General features: G+C 43.6%; 1 protein-coding gene across 4 annotated transcripts; it reads right to left on the bottom strand.

Annotated features, from left to right (window-relative positions):
* Positions 1 to 15: 15 nt before the first annotated feature.
* Positions 16 to 27,964, bottom strand: CDC42 (cell division cycle 42). Of its 4 annotated transcripts, none has more exons than XM_053997707.1 (6): positions 27,890 to 27,964; positions 15,081 to 15,222; positions 10,698 to 10,770; positions 7,365 to 7,474; positions 7,072 to 7,269; positions 16 to 1,422 (listed from the first exon to the last, which is right to left on the bottom strand). In XM_053997707.1, exons 2-6 carry the CDS (start codon positions 15,183 to 15,185, stop codon positions 1,333 to 1,335), a joined length of 576 nt encoding a protein of 191 aa, XP_053853682.1. In that variant the 5' UTR covers positions 15,186 to 15,222; positions 27,890 to 27,964; the 3' UTR covers positions 16 to 1,332. The 4 variants fall into 4 exon arrangements, with proteins under 4 accessions (XP_053853682.1, XP_053853680.1, XP_053853683.1 ...); XM_053997705.1 differs by lacking the exon at positions 27,890 to 27,964 and adding an exon at positions 27,148 to 27,226; XM_053997706.1 differs by lacking the exons at positions 16 to 1,422; positions 27,890 to 27,964 and adding exons at positions 2,026 to 2,894; positions 27,148 to 27,226.
* Between the last annotated feature and the right edge of the window lie 18 nt (positions 27,965 to 27,982).

Below are 27,982 nucleotides of genomic sequence, written 5' to 3'. Positions count from 1 at the left end.
ATAACTACCCTCAGGCAGGCTTGTGAAGATACTTTAATACATCTGAAAAGAATGCATATACAAGGAACTTAGACATGAAAAAGCATTGGTTCAACACTAATGAGTCTACAAGAAATTGAAATTGTGGAAGATGGAGAAGATTCCCTAAGTCTTAAAATTTTTTGAATTTGCAAACCAAAATATATTTTTTGTAAAATCCTTATGATACTGCAGATGGTCTATGTAGAGACACTGCACATGATCCTCAGGGGTTGGAGCCACTCTTACAGGTTCAAGGTCACTCATGAGCAAAATGCAGAAAAAGGGGTTCCCTTAATTGGTCCCAGTATGGTGTCACACCAAACACCAGAAGCTCCTCCCTACACTTCTTTTCAACTGGCAGAGGTCTATCTTTCCACCTCTCCCCGAAGGATGCCAAGCCATCCAGCAAGAGATGCACCACCAGAGCCAGCTCTAAAACCCATTGAAGCATATTCCAGGTCCCTTCAGGGTGTCCAAGCGCCAGTGTATGTGCTGGTCATTGTAAGCATTTCTCTAATAATTAAGGATTGGCAGAAGATAGATTCATTAAAAGCCAACTGACCCAGCTAGGTGTGTTTCCAAAGGCATGGTTATTTCTTCAACACAAGCCAAAAGATTATCATGGCAAAGATTAAGGAAGAGACCGGCAAGTTAGTCTCAAGTCTGATGGTGCATCCAGAGAAAATCATTCTCCTGTTCCTAAGGCTTTGTGACTTAGAGGATGGGGTGTAAATTTATTACCTGCACAGTTAAAAAGCCAGGGGAAAAAGATACAAGGCAACTTCAGAGAAGATGTATTTTCTACAATCCTTCTTAGAGGAGCACTAGCTTGGGACATTTTGCTTTCCTGACTAAAGTCTGCTCATACCCAGGCTGCTGGCTGGCTGCAGAACAGCCCTACAAGGTCTAAAAACCAGAACCAAGTCTTGCCACACTAGTGTAAGGGGCAAGACTTCAGTTAAACTGCCTAAAATTAGTCTGTTACAGAAAAAGTCATTGAGCATGCCTTGATGTTAAACAAAAAAAATTAGAAACAAAAAACAAAATTAAAAAAAAACTAGTAATGATCAGTGTCTTCTGATAATACATAATTACTCAAAATTAACTAGTTTAAGTGAATTGAGTGGGCACTGGGGAATAAACACTAACATTCTCATCTCACACAAGGATCGTGTGGGGGAGATGGGAGTGCAGGGCATTTGTCATTATTGCAAAAACAAATTTTAAAATTTGTATCTTTAGTTTGATTTTAACATTGCTTTTAGTATGACATCAAACACCAGCTTTGCAGAAAGGGCTGTGGAGGGACGTTCATAGCAGCACACACCTGCGAGTCTTCTTCGGCTCCGGGGGCTCCAGGGCAGCCAATATCGCTTCGTCAAATACATTCTTTAGGCCTTTCTGAAAAGGGGCAAAGAGAGAAAGGGGCAGTCTCATTTTTGAGTTTTCACACAAACAAAACCCCAGAAAGCCAAGTGGCAGCCACACCCCTCTAAGAACACATGGAGATTTACCATCCCCAAAGCCTGCCTGCCCAGTGAGGCTCCGTACCACTGCTCTCAGCAGCTTCTGAGCAGAGCATCTCGTTTGCAGAACACGAAAACTAATCCTCAGAGAGCAGACCAGTGTGCTTCAGAAGTAGCAAAACATGTGCATCAAAGTAATTTCCTTAAGGCAACTTTTATGAGTAACTGGCTACTCATACTTCACATGCTAATGACAAAGTAGAAAGTGCTGCATTCAGATGGAAGAACTCAACCTGGAGCACGCCTGCAACAACACACACGTGGTGTGTCAGTGGAGGAGAGACAAGGTAAGTATGCAATTATAACCTTGTCCAGTACATGCTCTGCTTGGGCATCCAGCCCTAAACACCCCAGGGTCAGAAGCAGCCAGGCAGAGCCCAGAAGCTACCATAGTAGCAGAGAAGTCAAGCTGGGAGTACAGAGGGGTACCAATACACTCTGTTAAGGATTAAACTGGAGTCAGGAAATGCAACTTGAATAAAGTTTCATCAGTCATTTATACAAACAACTGCAATTTTTAATTTCAAAATTTAAAGACAAGCTACAATTGATGTTTTTTCCTTAAAACAATAAAAATCAGAAGCACGATAGTAGGCAGCAGCTTTACATCTTACAGTAACAGGCTTTAAGGATCTATTATTGAAATGAAGAGTTCTACCATGTTAGTGAAAGCAAAAATTTTAACAGTTCATAAAGCAGTAGCAAGTACATCAATATTTCCTTCCCCGAGGGACTGACAGATACTCCACTATAGCACAGACAGTCAAAGCAACAGCAAACATCTCACTGCACACAGGAGAACCAGAAAACCCTTCACTTTACAGCATCATTTGCAGATCACCAGTTCAGGTACTTTTGTCATGCAAATACAGTTAAGAGTCACAAGTAGAAATGGAAAACACACGCATCGTTTCTTCCAGATGGATTCAGGAAGATCAAACATCATCTCTTATTTTTTGGTCGTTCTTTAAATAACGATGTAACCAGATCCTTTCCCCCAACAGCCTGAATTATAAAGCTAGCCACACCTGGCAACCCAAGCAGCAGGGAGTTAAGCGAGTCCAGTTCACGTTCCACAGTCACAATGTTTTACTAAAGATCTCAAGTACTGTTTTCAGTCCAAGAGCTAATACAGAGGTTGCTCTAAGATGGCAAGCAGGCACAACAGCTTTCAATCAAGATGGTTTGATTCATTTTTAACCGGGTTTCTACAGTAGTGGGACAGAGGAAGCAGCAGCAAGAGGGGAAGAAGAAAGTTTAGAATATACAGCACTTCCTTTTGGGCTGAGTTTCCGGAGGCTCGAGGGCAGCTAGGATAGCCTCATCAAACACATTCTTCAGACCTCTCTACAAGACAGAGGGGAGGAGAAAAAACAGCAGCCAGGTTAGAGGATTAGAGAAAAACAAGCAGATACAAAGAGCATTCAGGAGCAGGCTGAATTCACAGAGGTAGTAAACAGATTTACTTTGCAAAAAAACAAAGTAGATCCCAGGAGAAAATCTCATTTAGATAACCCAGAAGTCAATGACAGAGACAGACAGAACATGTGACAGGCCAAGTTAGACAAAATCAACATTCAGAAGGGCAGAGGCACAAACACAGCAAGAACATAGGGGAGGGGGCCACACAAATGGTGACGGTTTCCACTCCACTGCTGTACTACACTGAGGGAGTTTACAAGGGAATAAATCAAGCACACAGCAGCTTGCCCCAGCAGGGGGACCTAAAAGGTCAGTTAACCTTTTGTCATCACCCACTGTGGATAAGTGAAGACCTCGGATGCACAGACAATTGCTCCCAACTCCCCAAGTCCAGAGCAAAGGCTCCAAACAACTCCTCTGCTTTGTGAATTCAGCCCCTGAATAACTGAAGGTCTCCAAATGGCTGGGAATACACGTTCTGGGATGGAAGCAGGACCACCCTGGTAAGCCATCATCACTGGCAGTCACTCTCAGTCTTTAGAAGTGATGCAATACCTTACCAGTACTACTCTGACACTGGGAGCCAGCATGGAAAGGGTGCATTTCAGTTATTCAGTTTAGTTGCCAAAGCAAGTGTAACCACAGAAAGACAGGAACAGTGTTATGAGTGCAACAGCTGGGATCCAACACCAGAAAAGCAGTCACAGAGCTGCAGGACTCTGCAGGGGTTACATCGGAGCACAGAGTATGCACTGCATTTGCTGTAAGCACAACAGGAATAGTGCAGGGCGTTACCACTCCCACCCAACTCTGCTAAGTTACACACCACACCAGAAGGGAAACCTGGCTCAGTTTAGGCTAACTGGACTCGCCTAAATCTACTGTCATGAGTGCACCTTTCAAAAATTCAGGAGAACTACTTTATGACAGCTGAAGGCAAACAGAAAAGCTTCAATTACATCCTGTAAACAACTGCAATCTGTGCAAAACTTAGACTTCTTTTAAGATCATTTAAATGTAACTGGTTTCTCCCTTACAGGTTATACTGGATATATCCCTTTTAGAAGGTCTTTAATCTTATTTTACTGAAGCACATACATGAGAGACCTCTAAGGCAGTGCGATCTGGAAGCATTTATGGCCATCACATAGCATGCAATATTATACCTGAAAGAACAATAAGTTAAGGAAACTACAATGTATATTCTGTACATCCTCCCCAGCAATTTTTCTTTTCTTTAAGCGAGTTGCAACTCAGGCTCACAAAAGAGCTAAAGACTTCAGATAAATAACGCCTCTGAAGTCTAAATAGTAATTAGATTTAATTTGTCTGTGAGAATAAGGCTGTAGCATAAAATCAATTTATGTACTGTTAGATTAAGAACCCAGGCAATTTTACTTAAATTCCCCTATTCAGGAACTCCTCTTATTTTCATATCTCCTGCAAGAAATTTGTTCAGCAGTGCAGAATTTGGAATTTGTTTTGAAGGACCTAGCAAAAAAGGGAAGAGGATTAAAAAAAAAGGACTGGGACAAAACTGTTGTGAAAATGGACCAGGGTTAAAAGCCTGGATGCCCAAGAGTAACAACATGAAGGGAAGAAACTGTGTTCAATACCACAGGCACACAGGCCTGCTAAAATCATGACTTTTGTATTACACTGGAAACAGGCTGAGATCGGGCTTCCGCTGTTTATGGACAGCTTAAGGCACTTGATATATCTGTGTCAAAACTGGCAACCCACCATCAGGAGGAAAAAGAAACCAAATTCAGCATTCTCTCTGGTGTTAGGTACTAGGATTGGGCTTCAGAAAGTCCAGACACTTGTACCCAAGAGTAACAGAAGTAACAATCACTGTAGTTGCAATCTGTCAGTCACCCTTTCCTAACAGCAAAGCCTTACCTACTTGTCACAGTGGCACTGGGCCATTTTGTAAAGAAACGCTGGAGACAGATACTGAAAATGCCTTCATCACAAAAAGGAATTCCACAATCTGAGGAAAGGGGCATAGAACTCACTCTTCAATAGAGCAGTTATCCAAACTTGGGGAGAATATACTCTATCTTTACAGAAGAAACTCAAAAACCCAGCCTCTCATGACTCATATAGTACAAAAACAAATAATGCCAACTCCATGATTCTATGAGTATTTGCTACTGTGGTGTCAAAGTAATTTGTAAATTAGTTGGGAAGAAAAAAACCACCCTGGACTGCTGAGGTGAACTGCACAGACAGCATCCTAGGCAAAGAGAGACTGAACTCCTAGTTGAGTCTCACTTCAGCTGAAATCAGCTACTATAGCATTGCCTTGCAGGTATGAAAATAACCCTCCAGGCCAGGGAAGCAGCTGGTTTCTGTGTTCAGCAAGCTGCCAGTGAGATCACTGCAGGAGCTTCACACAACCCTTTGCAGATCAGTTACACTGCTGTTCACCAGCTACTGATGACAGACCCAGGAAAAAAGTGTTTTGTGAGTCAACAACAAATGAAGGGAGAAGAACGGAGCAGATGCAAACCAACTAGTTGTCCAGGTGAGAAGGCTTCTGAATCCTCCTCCCAGGTCACTCCTGACTCCTAAAATCATCACTTGGTATACAAGCACTAATGCTCTGGAAGAAAACTCAGGCTGAGCTTCCAAGTGCATAAAGTTGTTCACTGCAACAGATATAGATTAGTCTATCTGGAAATAGAAAGAATGGATAAACACCAACATTTTTTGTCGTATCAATTCTTGCTCTGGTAATTCTAAGTGATTCCATGCAATTTGAGCAGACACAAGCTCAAGTCCAAAGCTACAGAGGAAAGGGTCTCAGAGAGCAAAACAGGACAAAGGCCCTAGCAGGTATTTACCCAACTAGCAGGCTCTACAACCTAGTTAGCAGCAGCATTCAGGCTGTGACAGACACCATCTAAAACAGTATTCTGGGGCTAAACAGATCCAAGAAAAACTAGAGCTCAAGCATAAACAGACTTCAGCTTGCCTGTGAGCAGTTAGGAAGCATGGCCAAGACCACCTTTTGATCAGGGATTCCCAGGCTGAACAGCAGCATGCCTCACCACACCACCTCCAGTGCCAGTGTCCTGCACAACTCCAGGAAAGCCAATTCCATCACAGGAGACACCCAGGCAAATCTTTGTTACAAAAAAAGCCTGAGGATTTTAAATGGAAGAGTAAACATGCAATCTGGGAAAAAGGGGCAAGATAAGTAGAACTTCAGGATTTGTGAAGTTTGGTAATAGCTTTGTGCTCAAGGAGATGAATGCACAATGTAACTGGAAAGAGTGAGGGGCTTGATACTGTGCACCCTTGGTTCCATGCACATCAGAGAGGAACAAATTCTTTACAGACCAGTATTAAGGAAGTTGTTCAAAATGTTATATATAGTCAATTCTGCAAGAGTAAGAACCTAGGATTAAGTTCCCAGAGCATCCAAAGTCAAGGCAACAGGTCAGCTAGCCAGAAAATGGCTCCCACTCTAGTATTCCTAACTGAAGAGATAATTGAGTTTCTTGCTCTTAAATCAGTTACTTTAGTTGTCTTTTCACTCACATTCACAAGTAATAAACATCATGTAAGAACTGCCTTAAGAACTATTTAACTGTTACTTTCTGTCTTAACAGAACTTCTATCTGAAGGAAGGACACAGGAAACAGCTCACCACCAGCTGCACAGGAAGAGAAGGCAGTTCTCAACTATGAAGGTTTCCAGTCTTCAAAGTACCAGCATTAACTTTAATGAGAGGCATTTTTTTTTCCTTTGCCTGCTTGTTTCAGCAGTGAGGAGCACTCTGTGTCCCAACCCAATTATTGTCCAAAATGTACCTTCTAAGTTTTCAAGAGTTATTTTTCTCCAGCACAGAAACAAACACAGTAAGCACATCCTCCTCCATCACCCACACTAGGCCTAAACCACACTGGCTGATTTTCTTTGTACCACTGCCAACTCTCTGTGCCTTAGAACAACATGACAATGAGAAAGCTACACTGTAAATAGCAGAAAAAGATTTTACACCCCTTCACATCCACATTGAGTTGTTTTTCCCTGGAACTGAAAAAAAGTATGGAATAAAAGCAAGCAAAAATGGTCAAAGACCAACCCTTACCTGCGTAAGTGCAGAGCATTCCACGTATTTTACAGCCTTCAGGTCCCGGGCCAGCTTTTCAGCAGTCTCTGGAGTTATGGGCTTCTGCTTGTTCTTGGCAAGTTTCTCAATTGTTGAGGGATCATCTCTTAAATCAATCTGGGTCCCAACAAGCAGAAAAGGAGTCTTTGGACAGTGGTGAGTAATTTCAGGTACCCACTAAAGACAGAAGAGACACAGCATTTGTTACTAACCACCTAAGATAACTCCTGACATACTTCAGCAGCTCCATTTTCATGCAGAATTCAACCAACCTTTTCTTTCACATTTTCAAATGAAGAAGGAGAGACCACTGAAAAACAGACCAGAAATACATCTGTCTGTGGATAGCTGAGGGGTCGTAATCTATCATAGTCTTCCTGACCTAGAGAGGAAGAAATTAACACTGTATTAGACCCAGACAACAAAATCCTGCCCTTTACAGGGAGTCAGAATGCACATTTCATCACAATAACATGGCTGTGATTAATCCTAACTCTTTAACAGAGAGCCAAGCATATAGTGAACTCAAACATTTGAAAAATCTACATTTCAAATCCAGAATTCATTCAGTTGCTACGTAACAGTGAGCTGCTCAAAGTCACAGGAAAGCTGGGACGCCTCCAATACATTTTGAGATCAAACACCCTTGGACTGCATAACACTCTGTTCAGTTATAAAGGAAAGTTGCAGAACGTCGATCCAGTTATAGATGAGGTCCTCTAGTCCATTCATAAGTATTATGCCATCAAATTTCATTATCCTGCAAAAAAACCCCAACTCTTTGGAGGGGAGAAAAAAATAGTATTGCTCACAAGAATGTTCTGACTTATGCTGGGAGCACTCAGTGAAGTGTCTCCAGGCATAAGGAGGAGAAGGTTGCTGGTACACATGACTGCGACCAGGCCACCCAGCAGTATTCTCCTAAAACCTCACCGAAGTCCCAGCATGGGCTGTGCTTTGGAAGAAGCCAGCCTCCTCCCTTTGGGCACACAGTCTCTGCAAGGCACCATTAGCACTGATCGATCAGCCTCACTGTCCAATTTCATTCTTAAACCTCCTCCCGCCCAATTCAGCAGCACTGCTTTTAGAAACCCTATTTGGCACTGAAGCTGCTGCACTTACCAGCAACAAAATCTGAAACACTTATTTAAAATGTCTCAGATTCCAACTAATGCTGTCTCACTCATCATACAGGACAAAGACCTACAAGATCTTGAAAGAGCTGACACAACAGCTGGGACACCTCAATGGAGAAGACCTACAGTTTGAAGATGGAAATCTAGACAGCCTGTCCTGTCTACTGAGCTTGGCTGGACACAGAAGAGTGAGCACTGACCAGAATCATAGTCTCAGAATGGTGTGGGGTTGAAAGAATCTTGAAGATCATCTCATTCCAACCCCCTGCTATGGGCAGGGCACCTTCCACTAGATCAGGTTGCTCCAAGCCGCAGCCAACCTGGCCTTGGAGACTTCCAGGGATCCAGGGGCAGCCACAGCTTCTCTGGGCCATGTGCCATGGCCTCCTCATCCTGAGAGGGAAGAATTTCTTCCTAGCATCTAATCTAAATCTAAAATATCTTGTTGCAATTAACAGACTACTCCAAAAGTCTGTCTTCCAAGTACAAGCTTAAAACAAAGACTTGGGTTTTAATCTGAGAACTAGCAATAAGGGTTTCATACATCGCTAAACTTTGTCACCTGTGCTGGCTGCTATTTAGAAAAAGCATGCAATCATTAAGAACAAATACTTTCCCCTCAGCAGTCCAGCTCTGGTACAAGTGCACAGAGTCACCCACATGCATTAAAGTCATTTGGTAACTTCTCAAAATTACTACCTGGATCACTGCTCATGTTGATAACAGAAAATGTGCGTAACTACACACACAACACTTCTCAGAGGTCTGAACCCTCAGCTGGAAAACAGGCAGAGAAGGACCCAACACAACTCCCCACACAAGGGACCATGCAATGCTAGAACTGCCGTAGGACCACCAAGATCCCTACAGCAGACCACACAACAAGTGTCACGAAGGAGTCTCTCTTTTCCACCTAACTCCTCATCCATGAACTAGGGAGCTTACAATAACAGGAACACAAATCACATTTGGGAGGAGAACTTGGAGAGCTAAGTGAAGCCATGCTGAAGAATACATTCAGTACAGACAGCTCAAGGTACAGATGCAGTGCCAGCTGCAGGTTGAGCTCTGGGTGTCCGGGAGCCCCAGAGGAGCTGGCACTGACCCTCTGCAAAACAAAGGGCCCAGGGACCTGTGGCATAGTCAGCTGATGCACATTCAGAAATACAGTAGGAGCCAAGGACTCAGCTGTCTGGATTTGACAGCCTGGTCAGAGAGTGAGAAAACTAGGCAAGTTTTCCCAGAATCGGCTTGTGAGACTTTAGGGAGTTAAACAATGATAGCTTATTATTATAAACAACCTGCAGGTGTTGTTTTCCTACTGTCTGTTTTCCTGTTTTTCTCAAAGATTGTTTATAAGAAAGGCATTTTGTTAATTAGCCAATCAGGTGAAATTAATCTATCTATACCAATCTGGTCTATCTGTATTGGAACAATATATAAAAAGAGAGAATTCGAAGTAAAGCACCTATGCTGTGCAAACCAGCCTTCTGGTGAGTCTGTGTCGTTTCTTACGCAACAGCAACACAGCTGGAAGACCCCAGACTTTTGAACACATGCTGTGAGGGATATAAAAGCCCACAGTTTGCTTTGTTCAGGATCTCTTCCCAGAGGCACTAGCTCAAGCTGTTATTTTGGTTTTGCACCACAAATAAATTTTAAGGCTCTGGATGCCTGAGACATCTATGGGAAACCTGAGGCCGAGGCAGTAAGGAGACCTCGTCTGACTGTGAAGTGTGGTGCACATTGAGAATCAAGCGAGGACCCGCCACCACTGGGTCACTGGAGTTGCCACTACGAAAAGGCTTCAGTCCCAGCTTAGGTGGTGAAGTGTGACTGGATAGCCAAAAAGGAAAGTTTCTTTAACAGCTGTAGGGTTTAACTGGGAATCTAAGATTGTTTCATTAATCAAATTAGATGCTAATGATTCATGTAAGAATATGCTGGAAACAGATTAAATTAGATCAGACAATTTTAGATGAAAGCTTATGAACTAAGCTCTCTAGAAGGACTCTTTTGAAGAAGAGTTTACAATACCAGTTGCTGCCACATCACTTCAGTATTATTAGGCAGTAGGGACTGAGAATCCAGCAGCTGAACCAGTTTCTTGGTAACTTTTCACACATGCAAAGCAATGTTTAACGGTTTCATCACCGCACATTTCTCCAGCCTAAAACTGAGATGCAGCTTAAACAAGAGGCCAGCAGATTTTTAATTTTTAAAAGCAAGCAGTGAGAGGGCTTAGGAAATCCACTCCCTGACTTCATCCAAATTAAGGATGCGGAGACGTACATGCATTTAAGAGGTTCTTATATTAGTCATTCTGTCTTGACAGACTCAAGAGAGATTTTCCCCTTCTCTTAAAAAAAAAATCTCAACAAAAAAAAACCCAACTGTATGTCTTCATGTTCAACATCACCACAGGTAAATCTTGGTCAAGTACAATGACACAAGCACTTGATTTCTCACCTGCAGTATCGAAGAGGCCAAGGGTGTAAGGCTCTCCTCCAATCATCACTGTTACAGCATAGTTATCAAAAACCTGGCAACAAAAGAGACACATGTTTAAAGGAGACATGACTAAGCCATCTCTCAAACCATCATCCTACCCACCTTGCCAGAGTACCTCCAATTTGAACAAGAGACACCTCTACAGGAAAACAGAATCATCAGGCTTACAGTGCTATTAGCACTAATACCATTAACATATGGAATAGGGATACTCCAGCTGTTTCCATGACATACTCAAGCAAAGGCATATAACGTACACCACTGAATAACACATGGTAAAAACCACTGAGCAAAACGCCTACAACAATGTTTGCCTGTTACTGCAAGGAGGTTTCCCATGCTGCCACAGAAATTTCAAACTTCATCCTTAGTCTGACACAGTAAACACATCCTCAGAAGGAAAGAACAGGTAAAGTCAGCCCAGCCCTTCAAGGTCACACAGTGAGAGAGCTGCATCTCACAGTACCTAAATCCTCTGAAGTCCATATTTCTGAATATCTAGGGAACTCTATTATAGAGTCCATTCTTTCAAGAGGGATTTATCCTCCATCTTTGAAGGAAGCAGTATCTGGTAAAAAAATCAATCTGTGTCAAATTCAATCTAAAAGGAGAGTCTGGCTCCAGGTACCTCTGCAACAGCACCTGGCACAATAGTACTGCCCCCCAGGATGTTACACAGATTAAAACCAGCACTACCCAGTGTTTCACACACTAAGTGGTTTACAGTACAACTGAGCACAAGTGCCTACCCAAAAGCTCAACTCCAACACCCAGCCACTCAGAAGAGCACTGTCTGAGGTCAGCATCCTTCATTCCAATAATGATGTTATCTTCAGAACCACATCAGACAGTACTGCAGAAGCTACCTTTGGCAAAAGATCCTCCCTGCTGCAAAAAAAAAAAAACCAAAAAAAAACAAAACCCACCACCTGTCCCTGCAAGTTGCTGCACGGTCACTCGGGGCCAGTCAGGATCTCCAAAGAATGATGGGGAAATTCTGCTTCCTCACAGAACTACAGCCTGAGCAGCTCTCACAGCTGAAGTAAACCCCAACAGGAAAGAGGTCAGCAGCCACCTCAAAGGCTTTTCATGGAAGTGAGAAGGGAGTGATGTGGAAAACAAATAGTCACATGCATCTGCTGTTACTATAGTATGACTTAGGTCCTTGGAAAAAAAAAAAGCAACAAAATTTGAGGTAAGAGCAGTGAGACTGCACTTCAAAGCTGTATTCCCCAGAGTTCAGATGTCTCCTTCCCACCTGACTGCCCTGGTTAAAGACAGACCTAACACTACCCTAATTTTTTCAGCTCTTCACAACTTACAATGACTGAGAAAGCAACTACGGCCACTGCACACTGCATATCCCCAGAACATCATCCAGAAGCAGAAATCCACTTCTCACACTATTTTGAATTAGCACATTCAAGATTTTAAAGCACTGCAAAAGACAACACCACTTGTCCCCACTACCTGCAACCCAATCCATCACACACTGCACTGGGCTTGCCTTACTGAGCACACAAGAAAGTGTCTAGTTCCAAATCACACCTTGAGGCTGAGGGAAAGTGGAAAGTATTCCACAGAGCACATTCAATATCCCATGACTGTACTGCTTCAAGACCTCAAAAGACAGATCAGGATGAGGACTCCTCTGTTCCTAGGAGCAGAACAAGGAACCAGAATGATGAAGGTCAGAGCATTTCCTCTTCCACATGTCAGAAGATGGTCAGCAGCTCAATCCCCCAGCAATATCCCCCCATTTTTGCTCAGCTACCACCAGTAGCTGCCCTTTCAGGGCAATTAGCGTGTCTCCTTTCCTATATTTTTTTTTATTGTTTTTAAAGCTCCCTATCTGCAAATTGGATTTTTTAATTTCAATATTTTTGTTAAGGTACAGCTTCTATTGAAATGTTTGGGGTAGAGCCCTAAGAAGGCCAGGGTTATGAGGCTGGCCTTCACAGAAACCAGGCAACTATAGTCCCATAGTACAATTCACAGACAATTTCATCCTCAGTTGTGCCAAAATGGCTAAAAATCAGAGCCCAAAGCAGTTCCTGCCAATGCCAGACAGCCCATTGCAGCAACTCACATAAGCTCTCATGGGATAAGATTCACATTTGAGCTGCCACAACCCAAACGTTGCCAGTGCCTTTCCAAAGACGTGCCCCTCACTACCTTGATTTTTGAGAATGGCAACAACATCAAAAACATACAGGTAACAAACTACATGCAGTACCACCATGAAATCCATCTTTCACTGGGAAATATCCTCCATGAAGAAAGAGAAAGGACTGCAAAACACAAAGTCAACTGAACAGAACTATCTATTGGTCTGAAATGGTGTGCTCTCCATCCATACTGTGGCCAGGACACTGCATAAGAACAGAAGTATCTGTTTTATTTCCCTGTCCATTTATTACTAGAAGCATTAGCTGGAATATCAGAGGTTACGTACCAGTTTACAGAGTCTGAAGTATGCCTCTAGGCTGTTCACAGAATTAGGAACGGGCCTCTGATATCTCCGGAACAGTGAGTTCCTCAAGCCATAAAGCTCAGAGGTAAATAAAATTTTGGAAACATGAGGCAGATTTAAAATGCACTATAGAGAAGCCTTAGCACACCTTGAACACACTTCACTGGCAACTAACTTTTTAGCAAGTTTTCCACATTCCTTGCTAGCAGAGATTTACAGCTAGTACTACTGTGTGCAGGACAGAAGACCAACTTGAAGGCTTTCAAAACATAGATTTTAAGATTATAACATTTTTCAGCTTAATCACTTCCCTTAAGGGATAAGTATAGAAAGACTCACTGCTGCACTCACTGATCAATTTTATTTTGCCTTGATTATAAAGAACAGCTTAAATAGGACAAGCAGCCTTTCACAGGTTCAGCACAGAATGTGGCTGCCCTACAAGCATCACATCAGGACACCTGACGCCACTGAAAAACTTAAGAATGGCGAAACAGTTTCAAATGCCACTTCTCTACCAATCCGTAACAGAGCCCATGAGAGAGGCTGATCCTGGGTCTCCATGCTTACCACACAATCCACAAGTTCCCAATAGTGGCCACTGCCTCTACCTTGAACACTACAAGGTTTGAGAGTCCTTTCCCCTTTAGCTCCTGATCTACAGCTAAAGATAAACATTTTTATTTTGTGGAAGTCTGTCCTACCCAGGACAAACCTCGTATCTGGCAAGTTGAAAAATTCTGGACAGCATACAAAACCAGTATCTCAAAAAGATGTGATCATGTTTACTGCAATTTCTTTCCCACAAAGAGAAGACATTTTTGTAAAGCTCTATTCTGAAAGAGCTACCAGGCAGAGCTACCTGGCATCTCAGAGGAGCTAGCTGGTCTTCTGAGTTACTTTGTAACACAGAGACTATTACCAATCCTTTCACTGGCAGATGTTCTCTGTGATGCATTTCCATGTCCAAATTTGTTTGGGATACACAGATAAACTCTTCAACTTGTGTATTAATAGAAGATGGCCTTTTCAATCCATAACAGAGAAAATTAGTAAAAAGAGCATGCAGCTGTCAGACTCTTGCAGCAACCTCACTAAAAACTGACCCACCTTAGTGGCAGTACACTGATCTTGCATACGCAATATTAAGTAGAAAAGCACTTTTCTAACAGGAAGACTGTGCACATGCCTCACAGGCAGTCAAACTGCTCTCAACTTGAACTTTGGATAAGTCAAGGGATTCAGTATTTCAAAAAATTGAGCCTGTGAAACTCAAAACTGTTACTTCAATGTAGTTAAGGACTATGCATACATTTGGAAGTACAAAAGAATGTGACTGTATCCAAACACACTCCTCATACTTAGCTGAAGTTGACCAATCACCCTCCATAGTGAGGGTGAGAAAAATGAGTGAGAAAAATGAACCTCAGAAAATGTTAACTGTAGTCACTGACTATTCTAGCAACATGAAACTCTCCCTTCCCTAAAAAGAAAGATGTAGCAGGAAGTAAGAGCACAACTGGAAGAGCAGGTGTTCCTACTGCCTGCTCTCCACTAGTCTGCAGTTGTTCGCACTGCTTATCTCACTCACAGAATCCATCCACAAAGAAAACACAGATTCTGCACAGCAGTCAAGTAGCAAGAATTGACCATGAACAGGTGAACTGACTAGCACTACCAGCTGATATGGAAGGCAGCAGCAGAGTATCAGACTGATTTTCACTTTTCCATGCTGTATTAGTCAGTCTCCAAGAGGCTGTAAGAACACATATTAGGGCATGCATGCCATCAAGGTTAGTTCAGAAGGGAACTCATGCTACCCCACTCCATCATGCCCAAAGAACAACTTGAGCCATTCTCACACTTACCGTTGGTACATATTCCGATGGGAATTTATTTGTTGTATAAGAAATTAAGAGACAAGTTTTACCAACAGCACCATCACCCACTACTACACACTTGATCGTCTGCATTGCTGAAATCTACTAGAATATCAACTCCAAAGAGAACCTAGAAGAAAAAAAAAAGATACATATATTTAGATGTTTCCCACATGCACTAGATAGCCATTCACATTACCTTTGACAGGAGCCCAAACCACTAACAGCACATGTGAGATATGAAACATGACATTCCTAAATGAGCTGGTAGATCCTTTCCCTCTACCACATACACAAAGCTGCTCACATTCGTAAGTGGAAGAATTTTTGCCTAGTTACCTAGAGGTGGGCAAAAACACCTTTTGGCTTTTCCAGACTCAATTTTTTATGCATGGAAGCATCTAGCCTCAGATGCAATGGAAGCTGTAAGTGTAAGCTCTGGTCTTGAGAGCTGCTCAGGAACACACCTGCCTTCCAGAGAGTTCTCACTGGAGAGCAGCTCAGCGTGAGACACGCCAGAAGTGTTTATGGAATAAAAATTAACATGTACAGGCAGAAATAAACATCATTATTTTTTTCTTTCTCTGCCTTTTTTTAAGACCTAAGCACCATTTTACATTTTTCCAGTTAAAGCTGCTAGTTAACACACACCTTTATGCCCACTGTGAAGTGTTAACAGCACTGAGAACAGGGCATTCAGATCCCAAGGGGATGGGATTACTCTTCAGACATCACAAAATCCAAATGCACCCAGCTACTCCAACACTGTCTCAGCAAAAACTATAGTACGTGAACTAAACCAGTATGCATCACCAATATCTCCTCCAAACTGATAGTTCTCTCCAGTGTTGCTCAGCTGTCTTTCATCTGTGTATTACTTTAATTAGAGGTGTACCAGGCATCCGGTCGTGCCTTAACACAGACATGTGAAATCCTGACCCCAGGAAATTAGTGGCAAAGCTCTCACTGACTGTCAGCATAATAGCATCCAAAACACTTTTATTTACAGCACCAAAGACTTGCTGCAAAGTCTTCGTAAAGTCCTGATGGGGGGCAGGGGGTGTTGCAAGCAGCAAATTTGCCATCACAGGAACAGCAAAGCTTTAGCAAGCAAGGATGCTGCCACAGCTCTCAGGTCTGGGTAACTGCAAGTCAGGGTACTGTATTAAAAAATCCAAATCAATCCCTCCTGAACTATGCATTTGGTCACTTCCTGGGGATTTCACTTCTTACAGTAATGTAAAGAAAGTAAGTGCAAATCCAGATTTTTGAGGCTTTAGTCACAGCCAACAACATGATTTGATACTGTATCACACCATCATGCCCGCAATGAAAGGAAATTGCTAGGGACTCAAAAGAAACATACCACTCCCAGCTCTTCTTTAGATATCACAGGGTTGCTCTAAGATTTCAAGAAAGCCAGCTACCTTCACAATAGTCCTCAAAAGTTCCTAAGAACAGTGCTTGTAGAGGAATACTAGCCACGACCATTCCCACAAGACCTGGACAAAACCACAAGCAGTTTCAGGAAATGGTAGCAAAGATTCTCAGGGCAGGCCATCAGCCAGAGCCTGGTACACCAGGCGCTCATATTGCTATCCTCATCTATAATTCTTCTTTCAGCAAGCACAGAGATAATAAATTATGTGTGTAAGCATCAGGTGTTGCCACCAGTCCTCTATTTGGTGATCCATTTCAATATCAATAGAATCTATTGATTTATGCAGATCTGTTTCCCAGCAGACATCCAGAAGGATGAACTGTGCAGACATATCAACAAGGCCCCTCACTAATACAACAAAAAGCTCAGCAATCTGGCCCTGAAGCAAACACATATTTACTCAGAAGAAAAAAGTAACTGTTTACATTTCAAAAGACATCTTCTGTGTTCAGGCCAGTTCAACTGCTTACATCCGAGTACTATTATTCAATATTGCCTCAGTTGCAAAGGGCTCCCGCTGTTCTGCCTCGCCATGCTGTCGGCACTGATTGATCCCAGAGAAAGTCCCACTTCAGAACAACAAAAAACCAAAAGCAACCAGGCAGAAAGCAGGCAGTGGAACAGCAAAGCTCAGGACCGTATTAAGAAAGTCTTCACGCTCAGAGCAAAGGTGAAAAGGGATGCGGCCACTCATTAAGGTGATTTCAAAAGGAAAACATGCCAAAATTCAGGCAGAGCAAATGAACCCAAGTGCATTCCAGCTAATTCGAGCCACAGTCACTAGTATGCCCCACTCACATAGGCAACACAATTCTACCATCTACCTTTCAGTTTGGGCAAAGCCCAAAGCATTCAGCTCTGGTGCTGCTCAGTGCAGGTAAACTGCTGCTTCCAAGAATTCCTCTGAGAGTTACTAAATGAAGTACAAAGCAAATCTCCAGACTGGGTTTCCCAGCCACTTCTCATATGTTTTTCCAATTTCCACTCGAGTTTGTTACACTGCCTAGCCAATCCCTGGAACCTCTTCTCCAGCTGTCCTTGCTCACCTCAGGGCTGGCACAAGTGGAGGAATATCCCTCCCACGTAACAGCACTTACAGTCAAACCTTTAGAGAAGCACTCTTTCCATGCAGCGCTCCCCTTGGCAGACCAGAACTCCTCCATGCTGTAATCCTCCCTTCCTGTTCTACCTTTAATTTTCGGGTTACACATCTGCTTCAGACCACCTGTCCAGAGCGCAGAAAGCACACTAGAGAAAAAATCCTGGCTCTGAAGCATTCCCTGTGCTCACTGCAACAGACCAATCCATGACTCTCTATAAACCCAGATTTTGTATATTACCAAAAAAACGCACACACACCTTTGTAAAAAGAAAAAAAAAAACATGGGTTTAGTATTACTCTTTAAAGCTTATTACTCCAGAGAGCACCAAGCAAGCCACAGTACTAGAAAGCGTCTTAGGTCACAGAGTGTGCTGCAAGCCTTCACTTCTTCCCTATCCTTGGATACAGCCAAGTCCCCACGCTGACGCTGGGAGAGAAGCTGTTGTTCTCTGGCAAGAGCTCAGGTCAGAGATTGGGGCTGACACAGCACCAGCTGCACACATCTCATTATGCCTGCCACAGCTCCGACTCTGGCAGTGAGCTATCAGCCCTATCCACACAGTTTCTCTTGCAGAGAACACCAGCACTGCAAATCAAGAGCATCTACAGGAGCACTGCTCATTCATTCTCTCTGCACCTCCAATTCCATCCTGAAGTGAAGCATTGGTGTGGTGCAGATCAACGACTCAAACAACACACCACTGCACTAGGTGAGACAGCACACACTACCTTTTTCTACCAGGTGACCTGATCCTTTCAGTTTTCTGGCAGTGGGAACAAAACAGAGAGCAAATAAACCAAGGCCTTGCTCTGGAGCCTAAAGCAGAATCTGAATGGCACAACAGGGGTCTGGAAAAGCCCAGGCAGGGTTGCTTTCTTTCTTTTTTGTTTTTTTTTTCCTCCTTTCTAAAACACAAAACTAACAGCACTTACCATGAAAACAATTGAACTGGATCACTGGAAATTCTATATGAAACAAGCAAGTACCACTGCTCTCACACAAGTTGTTCAATTCTGGTTGCCCCCACCACAATGAGACATTTCAAAATTACACATTAAAATAAACAGAAATTGGAGCACATCTCTTAGGTAAAGAGATCCCCCCATTTTTTTAAGTGGATGTATAACTTTATGTTTAAATACTGAAGATGGTGTAAGTTTTAAATAGATTTAGAGTATTCAGCACAGGCCTCCAAAGTCTTAGCAGCAGCAAAGTGGAGTTGTTAAGTTATTTTCCTTGGATTAGTAGACCTTCTAGATTAGCTGGATGAGCTAATGTTTTGCACTTGTAAGAAGTCCACAGATCACAGCTGAAAACAAGCTCATTTCTAAGGAGCTTAGATTCACTATTCTGAGATCTCCTCTTCCATAGGAATAGCTTTAAGATTACCTACATCATTGACTTGAGGTTTAAAAGTAATTTAATCCAATTTGAGATTAACCACAGAATAACTCATCCCCAGAGTGCAACGACAAGGGAAATACAAACAAAGAAGTTACAGAGGCATTGGTCTTGTTTCCCCTCAGAAGTCACCACCTACTAGAAGGAGTCTGTATGTACAACACCCAGCAGAGAGACCACTCCAAGCAGTTTTAAATATCTGAAGAAATTGAAAGAGACTGGAAAGCACTGAAGTCATCCCAGCCTGAGGGCAGCGAGTGGATTTTGAGCCATGTAATTGTGCGCCATCTGGCCAAGCCCAGACAGGAGAGCTGATAAAGACTGGGAATGCAATGCAGGTCAATATGACTTAGTTCTGTTCAAGGAGTTCTGAAGACTTCTTAAAAACATAAATAAAAATTAGGAAAAAAAAAAGAAACTGAGCATTGCACTGATTTGATCCCTCAAGCCTCTCTGTAGTGTAACCAAAACCTTCAGCAATTCAGTAAAGTACATGTTAACTAATGACACTTGCAGTATTTGCTGAATTTTAACCTGCTCAGCATGTGATCACAACAGCAGGATTTCAGAGAACTCAATGCTGTCCTACAGAACTGGGATCTGGCATCTGGAAACTGTGGATTACACAGCCATGTAAACTCTGTCAAATTCATAGGCCCATTTTAGAAAAACTTGCTTTAAAACTCAATTACACTTTTGTGGAAGACAGCTGATCTGCATTTAGCATTAATTCCAGAAGTGTTAACAGAGATGCGAGTAATACAACAGACGAGGAACTGAAGTCTCCAGCAGGACATTCCAGACCTTGGTAATCCTTCCTGGCATAAAGGAAATTCAGGAGTGATGCAGTTTGGTCACACAGGCCTGTTCAAGCACCAAGACACTGACCGATCACAAGAGGCTGAAGAAATCCACGGTACCTGTGGCTGGTTCCCACTGACTAAGTACAAGCCGTACCATCCCAAACACACTTGCACCTCCTGTGCAAGTCTGACTTTCCCATCCTAAAGACAAGGCAAGCATATGAAACATGGCGGTACTATGGGAGCACTTGGCATTCACAGACTTTCTGTAACTTAAGAGTGGCTCCAATCAGTTCCAGTACCCACATGCACTATTAACTGGAGAATTAAAGTGAAATTTTGTGGGGTTTTGTACACAATCAGTGTTCCCTACTACACCCAGAGTTAAGAATCTGCACAATCTCACCTTCACTCTTACTTCATGTGTAATCTGAAGCCTTCAAGCTTGTTAAAATTTCTCTAACTTTTAAGCTACCGCAGTTTGTTTTCAGGTTAAAATGTGCACATTCTCTCAGCCAAAGGAAACTGCCGTCAGATCTGTCTGCATGTCCTGAACTCGCTTCCTGCCTCGGCAGCACCACCACTTCCTCTATCAGGCAGCACTGAAACTGCTGCCATTTCATCACTAGGATCAGCTACCTTGGCTCACTGCAAGGTACTGCCAACCAAGAACCAATTTGTTGGCTCTCTGGGATACACCATTAACATAAGAGTTGAACCTTAACCAGTCCATCACAGTTTCCAGATCCTGTTTGGGCACCTGCTCCTCATTCCAAGAAAACAAGCAGCCATTTCTGAAAACTAAGATTTTTTTTTTTTTCCCCATCCAATGTCATTTTACAGTTAATAGTTTATTCATCCAACTCAAAGCACTCAGGAGTCCACACTGACAGAAACAATACTCACAGGATTTTATTCATGAGCTCTGGTAACTACTTTTGCCCTTCCACAGTACTTTCATTTCATATCCTATAAAACCACACAGTTCTAAATAAAGTCCTCCTTTATACTTGATAATTGCTTCCCAAATTAATCCAATCCATTTCAAGATCCTTACCCTCAGCCACCTCTTCTAGCCCTACTACAAACTAACATTTTTGCTTTTCAAAGTGACAAATCTCTCTAGTCACAGGGGCACTGAGAAGAGGTACTTGGCTGCTACAACCCCAGCAACCTGATTTGCCTCACAAGAGATACCTACCAGCATTACATGGAGGAGATACTCTACGCCTGTATTATAAACACTGCATGACAAAGGTCACCACATACAACACACTGTTTCTCTGCAGAGATCCCAAGCCACTAACAAAGGGACCACATGAGCTCAGCTGCCAATCACAAAGGCAGAAGACCTTGGACCTCTTGGTACATTCACAAATCTGTGATGCAAAACACAAACAGAAGCCACTCTCTGATTAAGAGTTAACTACAGAAGGACGAACTGGCACAGAAAGCAAAACTGGTTTTAAGAGGATGGCCAGAAATCCTCCAGCCCAAAGCCCATCTTCCAGCTTGCTAGGAATCATCTTCTTCATGAAGATCTCACCCCAGAACTAAACACATCTGCCACTTCTACATTAGGTAAGGTGGTAAATGACACATAAAAGAATATATTAGGTTGTAAACTGCCTGGTACCCAAGCTCAACTGCCCATCCTGCCCAGAGCTTAGGCTGCTGCAGACACTTAATCTCTATACACAAACACACTTGTTCCCAGAGGTTCCATGTCAAGCTTATTGCCTGGGTCTTTAGTTTCTTAGGTGAAGCTTAAACTGGCTGTTGAACTACAACCGGCACAGTATTGGAGTTCCACTCCTCTAGAACAAGGCAAATCATGAAGTCCAAGCTAAAGCCTGCAAAAGCACAAGGGACGGACTTGAGACACAATCTTGTAGTCCATCAGTTCAGGATCTTGAAAAAGCCATCCTGCTTTAAGCATTGTTTTGGGGTTAACTGTCACTAACAGATCAGACACAATCCTTTAAATAGTACCAGTTCTCCTTGCAGAGTACAAATTCTGTCTCCAAAAACCAGTGTTGCTGTTTACTGTATAAGCATGTCTAAGTAGGAGACAGAGCCACTAAAGTTCAATTGCACTAGAAGCTTTGTCAAGATAAGCACAAGAATTCAGGTAAAGACCTGGATCTGTAGTGGGTGGGTTTTTATCTGAGGCTGAAGAGACCAACAGTAGCAGAGGATACTGCTGGGCTCCATCCCACATGCCTGCTCACATCAACAGTCTCAAGCTAGTGCGGGACATCAGCATGAGAAATTTGTGGGTAGGCACACAAAAACAAGCAGCGGGAAAAGCCACAGGATCACCATCATCAATAGAGCTGGATCAATATCATGACAGCCCTGATTTATCTCACAGGTTCCCGAAACAGTTGCTCTCGAAACCCACAAAGTCTGCTATCATCATGGGAATCTCTGTTGGGAGATAAAGCATGTGTCTGAGGTCCTCAAACATCCCTTAATCTGCCACTCAACAGAGCCTGCATACCCTAGCACCTCTGCAGGTTTGAAGTCCCATTTCTGGACAAATTACTGTGAATTGCCAAAGAAGCAGTAAGAGATCTCTTCTCAAAATGCAACTATCATAGAGCTATCATAGAACAGAACAGAATATGCTGAGCTGGAAGGGACCCCACTGTTTGAGGTCAACTGATATTTTCAATACTTAGTGCAATTTTCTTTTTCTAATTCTGTAAGATTTGAGAGCTACTTTGCACATCTTGCTAAAGACTCCTCACAACCACCTGGTACATACACGCACAAGACAGGAAGTGAAGACAGTTGGGCAGGGAAATTTGAATAGCCTGAGCCCAAACTACCAGCAGCACCGTAACACACATTCCAAGTTTTGCAACTTTAAAAAAAAAGAAGAGGAAAAACATGTCATCCCATTTTAGCCCTAAATTCAAAACCAGAAAGCTGACTCAGCAGGCTCTGCTGCCACACCAGTTACACTGCAGTGCAGCTGTGCCTGCACCTCCTTTACCACAGGTATCCCACTATCCCACTTCAAGGCTCCAACCAACCATCTTTACCTGAACACAAACTCTGCAGAAAAAAGTGACAACTTTCCCATTAACACTCTGGTTAAGGTTACACTGTCAAAAGTGGCATCACCACTGGAAAAACCTGCCCCAGATTAAGCACTGGGAAATGCGTGGGGTTACATTCAGTCCTTTTCTGCCAAAGCCATTTTAATCTTATCTTATTAGTCTTCACTTTCATACTCTACAGGAGGCTGTATTCCTCAACCATGCAACAAAATCCTGTTCAGTATTTTACTACCACTGAAAAAAACCTATTTTCACTAACTTAGTTGCTTATTGATAATATTTAAAAATACAAGCTACACCTACACTCTTATATGGACACAGCATCCAACCAAGGCCCACGTGGCCTGATGGTTCTCCCCACTTTCCCATGGCCAGTTATATTCAACAGAGGCAGAAAAGACATTGGCAGAAGTTCCTCTATTTTGAGGCATGTTTTTCCTTCATGAGAAGCACCCCGTCTTGCACACTGCAGCAGATCCTGCTTACTCCTGCTTATGCTCAGGAAACAGGACAGCTGCAGGTCCTCCATCCACACAAACGTAAAGTTCCTGGGAAGATGCACTGTATTCAGGGAGAATAGCTCAGGCTGTGTACTAACATGCTGTTTGAAGACTCCAAAGATAAAGCTTGGTTAAAAAACACTGCAAAAGCAACTTTTTTCAGATACTGAGCTATCCTGGATTGCTGTTAAAAGAAAGTAGCTGGAAGGCTCACTAACACCATGACAGCAGCAGGGGAGCTGCCCTTCATTCACCTAACCAACAGAAGGAAACAGAGCAGCTGGAACCATCCCACTTTGCCCAGCCCAAGATGAGCCTTAGCAGGCCCCTCCTCAGGACCAAGAGCCTGCTGGGCAACTGGCAGTTATTCAGCCATTGCCAGATGCACAAAAGGCTCACGAAAAAGTAACAGCACTCCAGGACATGGGAGACTCAGCAACACTTCACATGCATTAAGCCCTGAAGTACCACTGAACTCAAGGTAACTGCTCAAACACACTGATGCAGTCAGATCCAGGCCCCACACAAGCCTCTCTGCACTCAGCTGTTCCCCAGCTGCTCTTTGGTGCGCACAGTCATCCAGCTCATGGAGTGGCAGAGGCCTTCCTGATTTGCATACAAAGCTGCAGGAGCATTTTTGTCATTATTTGCCCAAATAGAACACTCATCATTGGCCAGAAACACCACACAGCATCCTTCAACTTGAGAAGAGCTGAGCAATTCAAACCAGCTTGTTCCAAAGCAAGACAACTCTGGCAGCCTCATGCCACAGCAATCCTCTGCAGCTCCCCCAGGGTCTCTACTGGTCCCAATCCACAACAGCCTAAGGATTGCTCTAACACCACCTCAGCTTGGTGAAAACCTTCACCCGCCAGTGTTTGGTCTATGCTGGAAAACACATGCTGATCCCACACAATCTGATCATAGGCATGGACAACTTGGCAAAAATGTAGCTGGAAGTACTTACACACCCTCTCCAGACAAAGGTCCCAGGGAAGCCCCCATCTTACTTAATTTAAAAAGCTTCTGTATTGGTTTTTCATGAGACAAAAAATGGTGCATGGACCAACTCTCCTGGTAGGAATTATGCCACAACACTCTAAAGTAGTGGGGTGAACTGGCAGCACAAGAGCTTAAAACATAATAACATCTTTCAAAAGCTTCTGAAAACAAATTCTTTGTTTTCTCTTAATAAAATATCACTTGTTTAGAAGAAAAATCAACATTCTCAACACCGCTCTACTGAAAACAGGCCAATTAGTATTATGAAGTTTTACAACTCTTTAGGTCAGAGTCACTCTCTGAAACTCCAAGGGGAGATTACAAAGATTAATTACACGAACTCTGCTTCTTGCTCTCACTGTTTGCAGTTTTCTGCACACCCAGGGCCAGGTAATCAAATCCAGTCCATCCACACAAAAGCAACCTAAAGGATCCCCCACCAGGGATTTACCTGCCTTAATGCCATTCCTGTCACTCACCTCAGGTATTGACATACACACCGTGGGCTGCAAGAGGCAGCTGACCACTATGTTGGGGTGGCCAGACATCCTCAGGGAGGGAGAACTTTTATGCCAAGCTTCAGCCCTTGCAGAAACTCCGGAGAAAGGGATTTCTTTACCTACCACTCCTAATGGCAGTCCCTCCTGATGGATATACACTTAGGTTGTATAGTGTAAAACCATAATAAAGTGTAAAGTGAAGGGTCTGGGGGAAGCCAGATAATTAAATGTTGACAGGCTGCAGAAATGTAAAGATACTTTAAATTTATTTTAAAGCTTTGCATAAAAGCTTATCTGGTCAATAAGTTGTTTTATTTGTCATATATTAACTACTGAATATAGGGTGCTTTCACCTACATTTAATGTAAGGGAGTGAAAGGAGCCAAGGAAGAAAACTAAGCGGTTAAAGAGAGCTTCTTGCTACCTGAAGCACCAGAAACCAATTTCACTTCCATTTGATTTGACAGAACTTTCATCTTCTAAAACTAAAAAGATGTCATTCTTTTGTCAGCAAAGAACCTTTTCCTAAATGGCAAAGATAACTATACCCCCTACAATTCCTCCTGTCTCTTGCTCCAGAAACTCGTATCATAAATTCATGATGGAGCCAAATGACAGCAGGAGAGCTCAGCTGACCACAAAGGGCAGGCAGAGGAATAAGCAGGATAAAACACACAAGCCCACAGACAACTTTTAAAAGCTGTGAGCAATCACATGGGCATCAAGCAGATTATACACATCGCACCTGCAACATCTTACACAAACCTCAGCTGTAGTGCAGCATGTTCATTTATTGTCCGAGTCTTCTGGAGCTAACAGCAGAGCTGGAACCCAGCTACGCCAACCCCCCCATGGTAACAAGAGAGCTGCTGAAAAGATTTTAATTGTAAGGTCCAACTATCTATGCTCATAAGACTTGGAAAATTATTTTAGTACTAAGCTGCATTTTAATCAAAAAGAACTTTACATCAAGATTAGTGACCAGCTTCATGCTGCACTTTCCATCAGCCTCACACACAGTTTACAGTAAGGAAAGCCCACAGCACACTTATAAGAGAAATCCCTGAGAGTTTCACAGGGGCTCCATTTATGTTTACTGTTGGCTTTTAGCAGAACGACAGTTTCAGTTTTAGGTACTTCACACTCTAAAGCTTCCAGAGCTTTTCTATTTAAATAGTAAAAACATCATGAATTTCCCAGCCCAGCCATCAGTTTTAGGCAAACAAACAACCCTAAAGCAGAGCACTTAAGGAATTCAGAGCATCAGTTGCAGGTCATGAATAACCAAGTTCAAAGTATGCAAATCTAGTGATTAAAATTTCTGCCTGGGATATGTTACCAATGTGAAAACATGTTTTATCTTGCACCACAGCAATTTTTTATTCCTTGCCAAGACTTAAAAATCTTTTTCTTTTTTTTGTTACTGAAGCATAAATGAGAACAGTTTAAACACCAAACCATTTTTAGAGTCAGCAATATACTCATTCAAACCTTACATGCATGTCTAAGACCTGACTCAAATATACACTTGCCTATATTATCTTCCTCAGAACCTTACACTGACAACAAGAGTTTACAAATCAGAAGTTTACAACAGAAGGGAAATTTACAACAGCTTCTTCACATACAGCTTCCTCACATTCAGCCACCTGAATATAATTTACTTACTGAAAAAGAGAAGCTGTAATGCTTTACGGAGTTATCCCAATCAGCAATACAAAGAGCTTGATCCAGGTTTTAAATGCCCCTTCCAAAAAATAAAAAAAAAGTGTTTGGGGCACTGCAACTCAATACTTTGAACAGCCCACACTTCCTTCCCTGGGAGAGAAGCACAGACAAAGACAATCACAGATGGCCAGACCAAGCAAGCCACTTCTGATCACCCAGTTGCCATCTAACATGGCCTCTTTGCCAGAGCTTGTCTTCCTCATGCTGCTTGCTGTCAAGACAGGATCTCTGGCTGCCCTGACCACAGCATCCACACAGAAAGGACACCAGGAATCCTGACCATTCTTTGTTAAGCACAGGTTTCCAGTGCTAGCTGTCCACAGCTACCTGGCTCTGCGACTGTCTCCTACTGCTGTCACCAGCTGCAAGTTCTATCTACTTACAGATACACAACTGAAATCTAGATCACTAAAACAGACCTTTAAAACACAGACAGGCGTTATGCTGCTGCAGTATATACATTTTTATGAGATTTCCAAGGAGAATGAAAAACACATGTCAACACCAACCTTCGAAGCAGTGCTAGCTCCTGCCCTAGCTACAGCCAGCGGCATCACGGTGTAACGAGAGCTGTGGGACAGCTCTGGGTAACCCACAGCACTGCTCGTGAGGCAGATGCCCAGAAGAGTCTGCGACTTCTCGACTGAGCGCTGTCTGTGCAGGGCACGTAGCTGGAGCTCTACTCCTCGCCATGCCCGCACCCCGCTGCGGTTCAGGGCTCCTGTGCCCGCAGCCCCTCGAGGCTTCTCCCACAGCTCCGGGCGCAGCTGGGCTGCACTGAGTGCGGAGGGCCGCGGCTGAGGCCGGGACGGACAGAGCGGGGCTGGGACGGGCAGGGCCAAGGGAGTGCGGGCGGGCCCCGCCATGGCCGCGGGAACGCTTCCTGCGCCGCTCCGAGGGTCCAGTCTGTCCGCCGCCCGGAAGGGGGGGAAGGGTGGGTAGGAGAAGCGGCGGCCATGCCCACCGTCTCAGCAGATCAGGGCCACAAAGGCAAGCGCCGGCCAGCAGCCACCGGGACCCGCCGGGAGGAGGCCGCCCTTCCCTCCAGGCAGGCGGCTGCCGGGGAGGGCCGGCACGCACAGTGGGCCCGGCAGGGCGGCTCCCGCACAGCGGGCGCCCCGGCCGAGGTGAAGGCCGGGAGTCCATTGGTGGGTGCCGCACGGAGACCAGGACCGGTCGGTGGTCCCGGAGGTCCCGGTGCTCGGCTGGGGGTCCCAGTCCCGTCTCCGCCCCCCGCCCCCCCACTCTCACCTCGGACGCTCCGCCGGGCGTTGGCAGCTCACTGCGGGGTCTCCTCGGCGCAGGCACAGGGGCAGCCGATTGACGTCACCGCGCAGCGTGCTG

The sequence above is a fragment of the Vidua macroura genome, chromosome 23, assembly GCF_024509145.1.
Source record: "Vidua macroura isolate BioBank_ID:100142 chromosome 23, ASM2450914v1, whole genome shotgun sequence".
Classification (NCBI taxonomy): domain Eukaryota; kingdom Metazoa; phylum Chordata; class Aves; order Passeriformes; family Viduidae; genus Vidua; species Vidua macroura.
Note: the sequence above shows the minus strand (reverse complement) of the source record. Positions and strands in the feature narration are given on the sequence as shown.

Bases quoted from the DNA above. Each gene is read 5' to 3' on its own strand.
- CDC42 (XM_053997707.1), bottom strand. From the start codon at position 15,185: ATGCAGACGATCAAGTGTGTAGTAGTGGGTGATGGTGCTGTTGGTAAA. The intron at 10,771-15,080 runs GTAAGTGTGAGA...TTTTGTTGCCAG, and splicing joins CATCGGAATATGTACCAACG to GTTTTTGATAACTATGCTGT. The intron at 1,423-7,071 runs GTAAGGGTTGGT...GCCCCTTTTCAG, and splicing joins AATGCTCTGCACTTACGCAG to AAAGGCCTAAAGAATGTATT.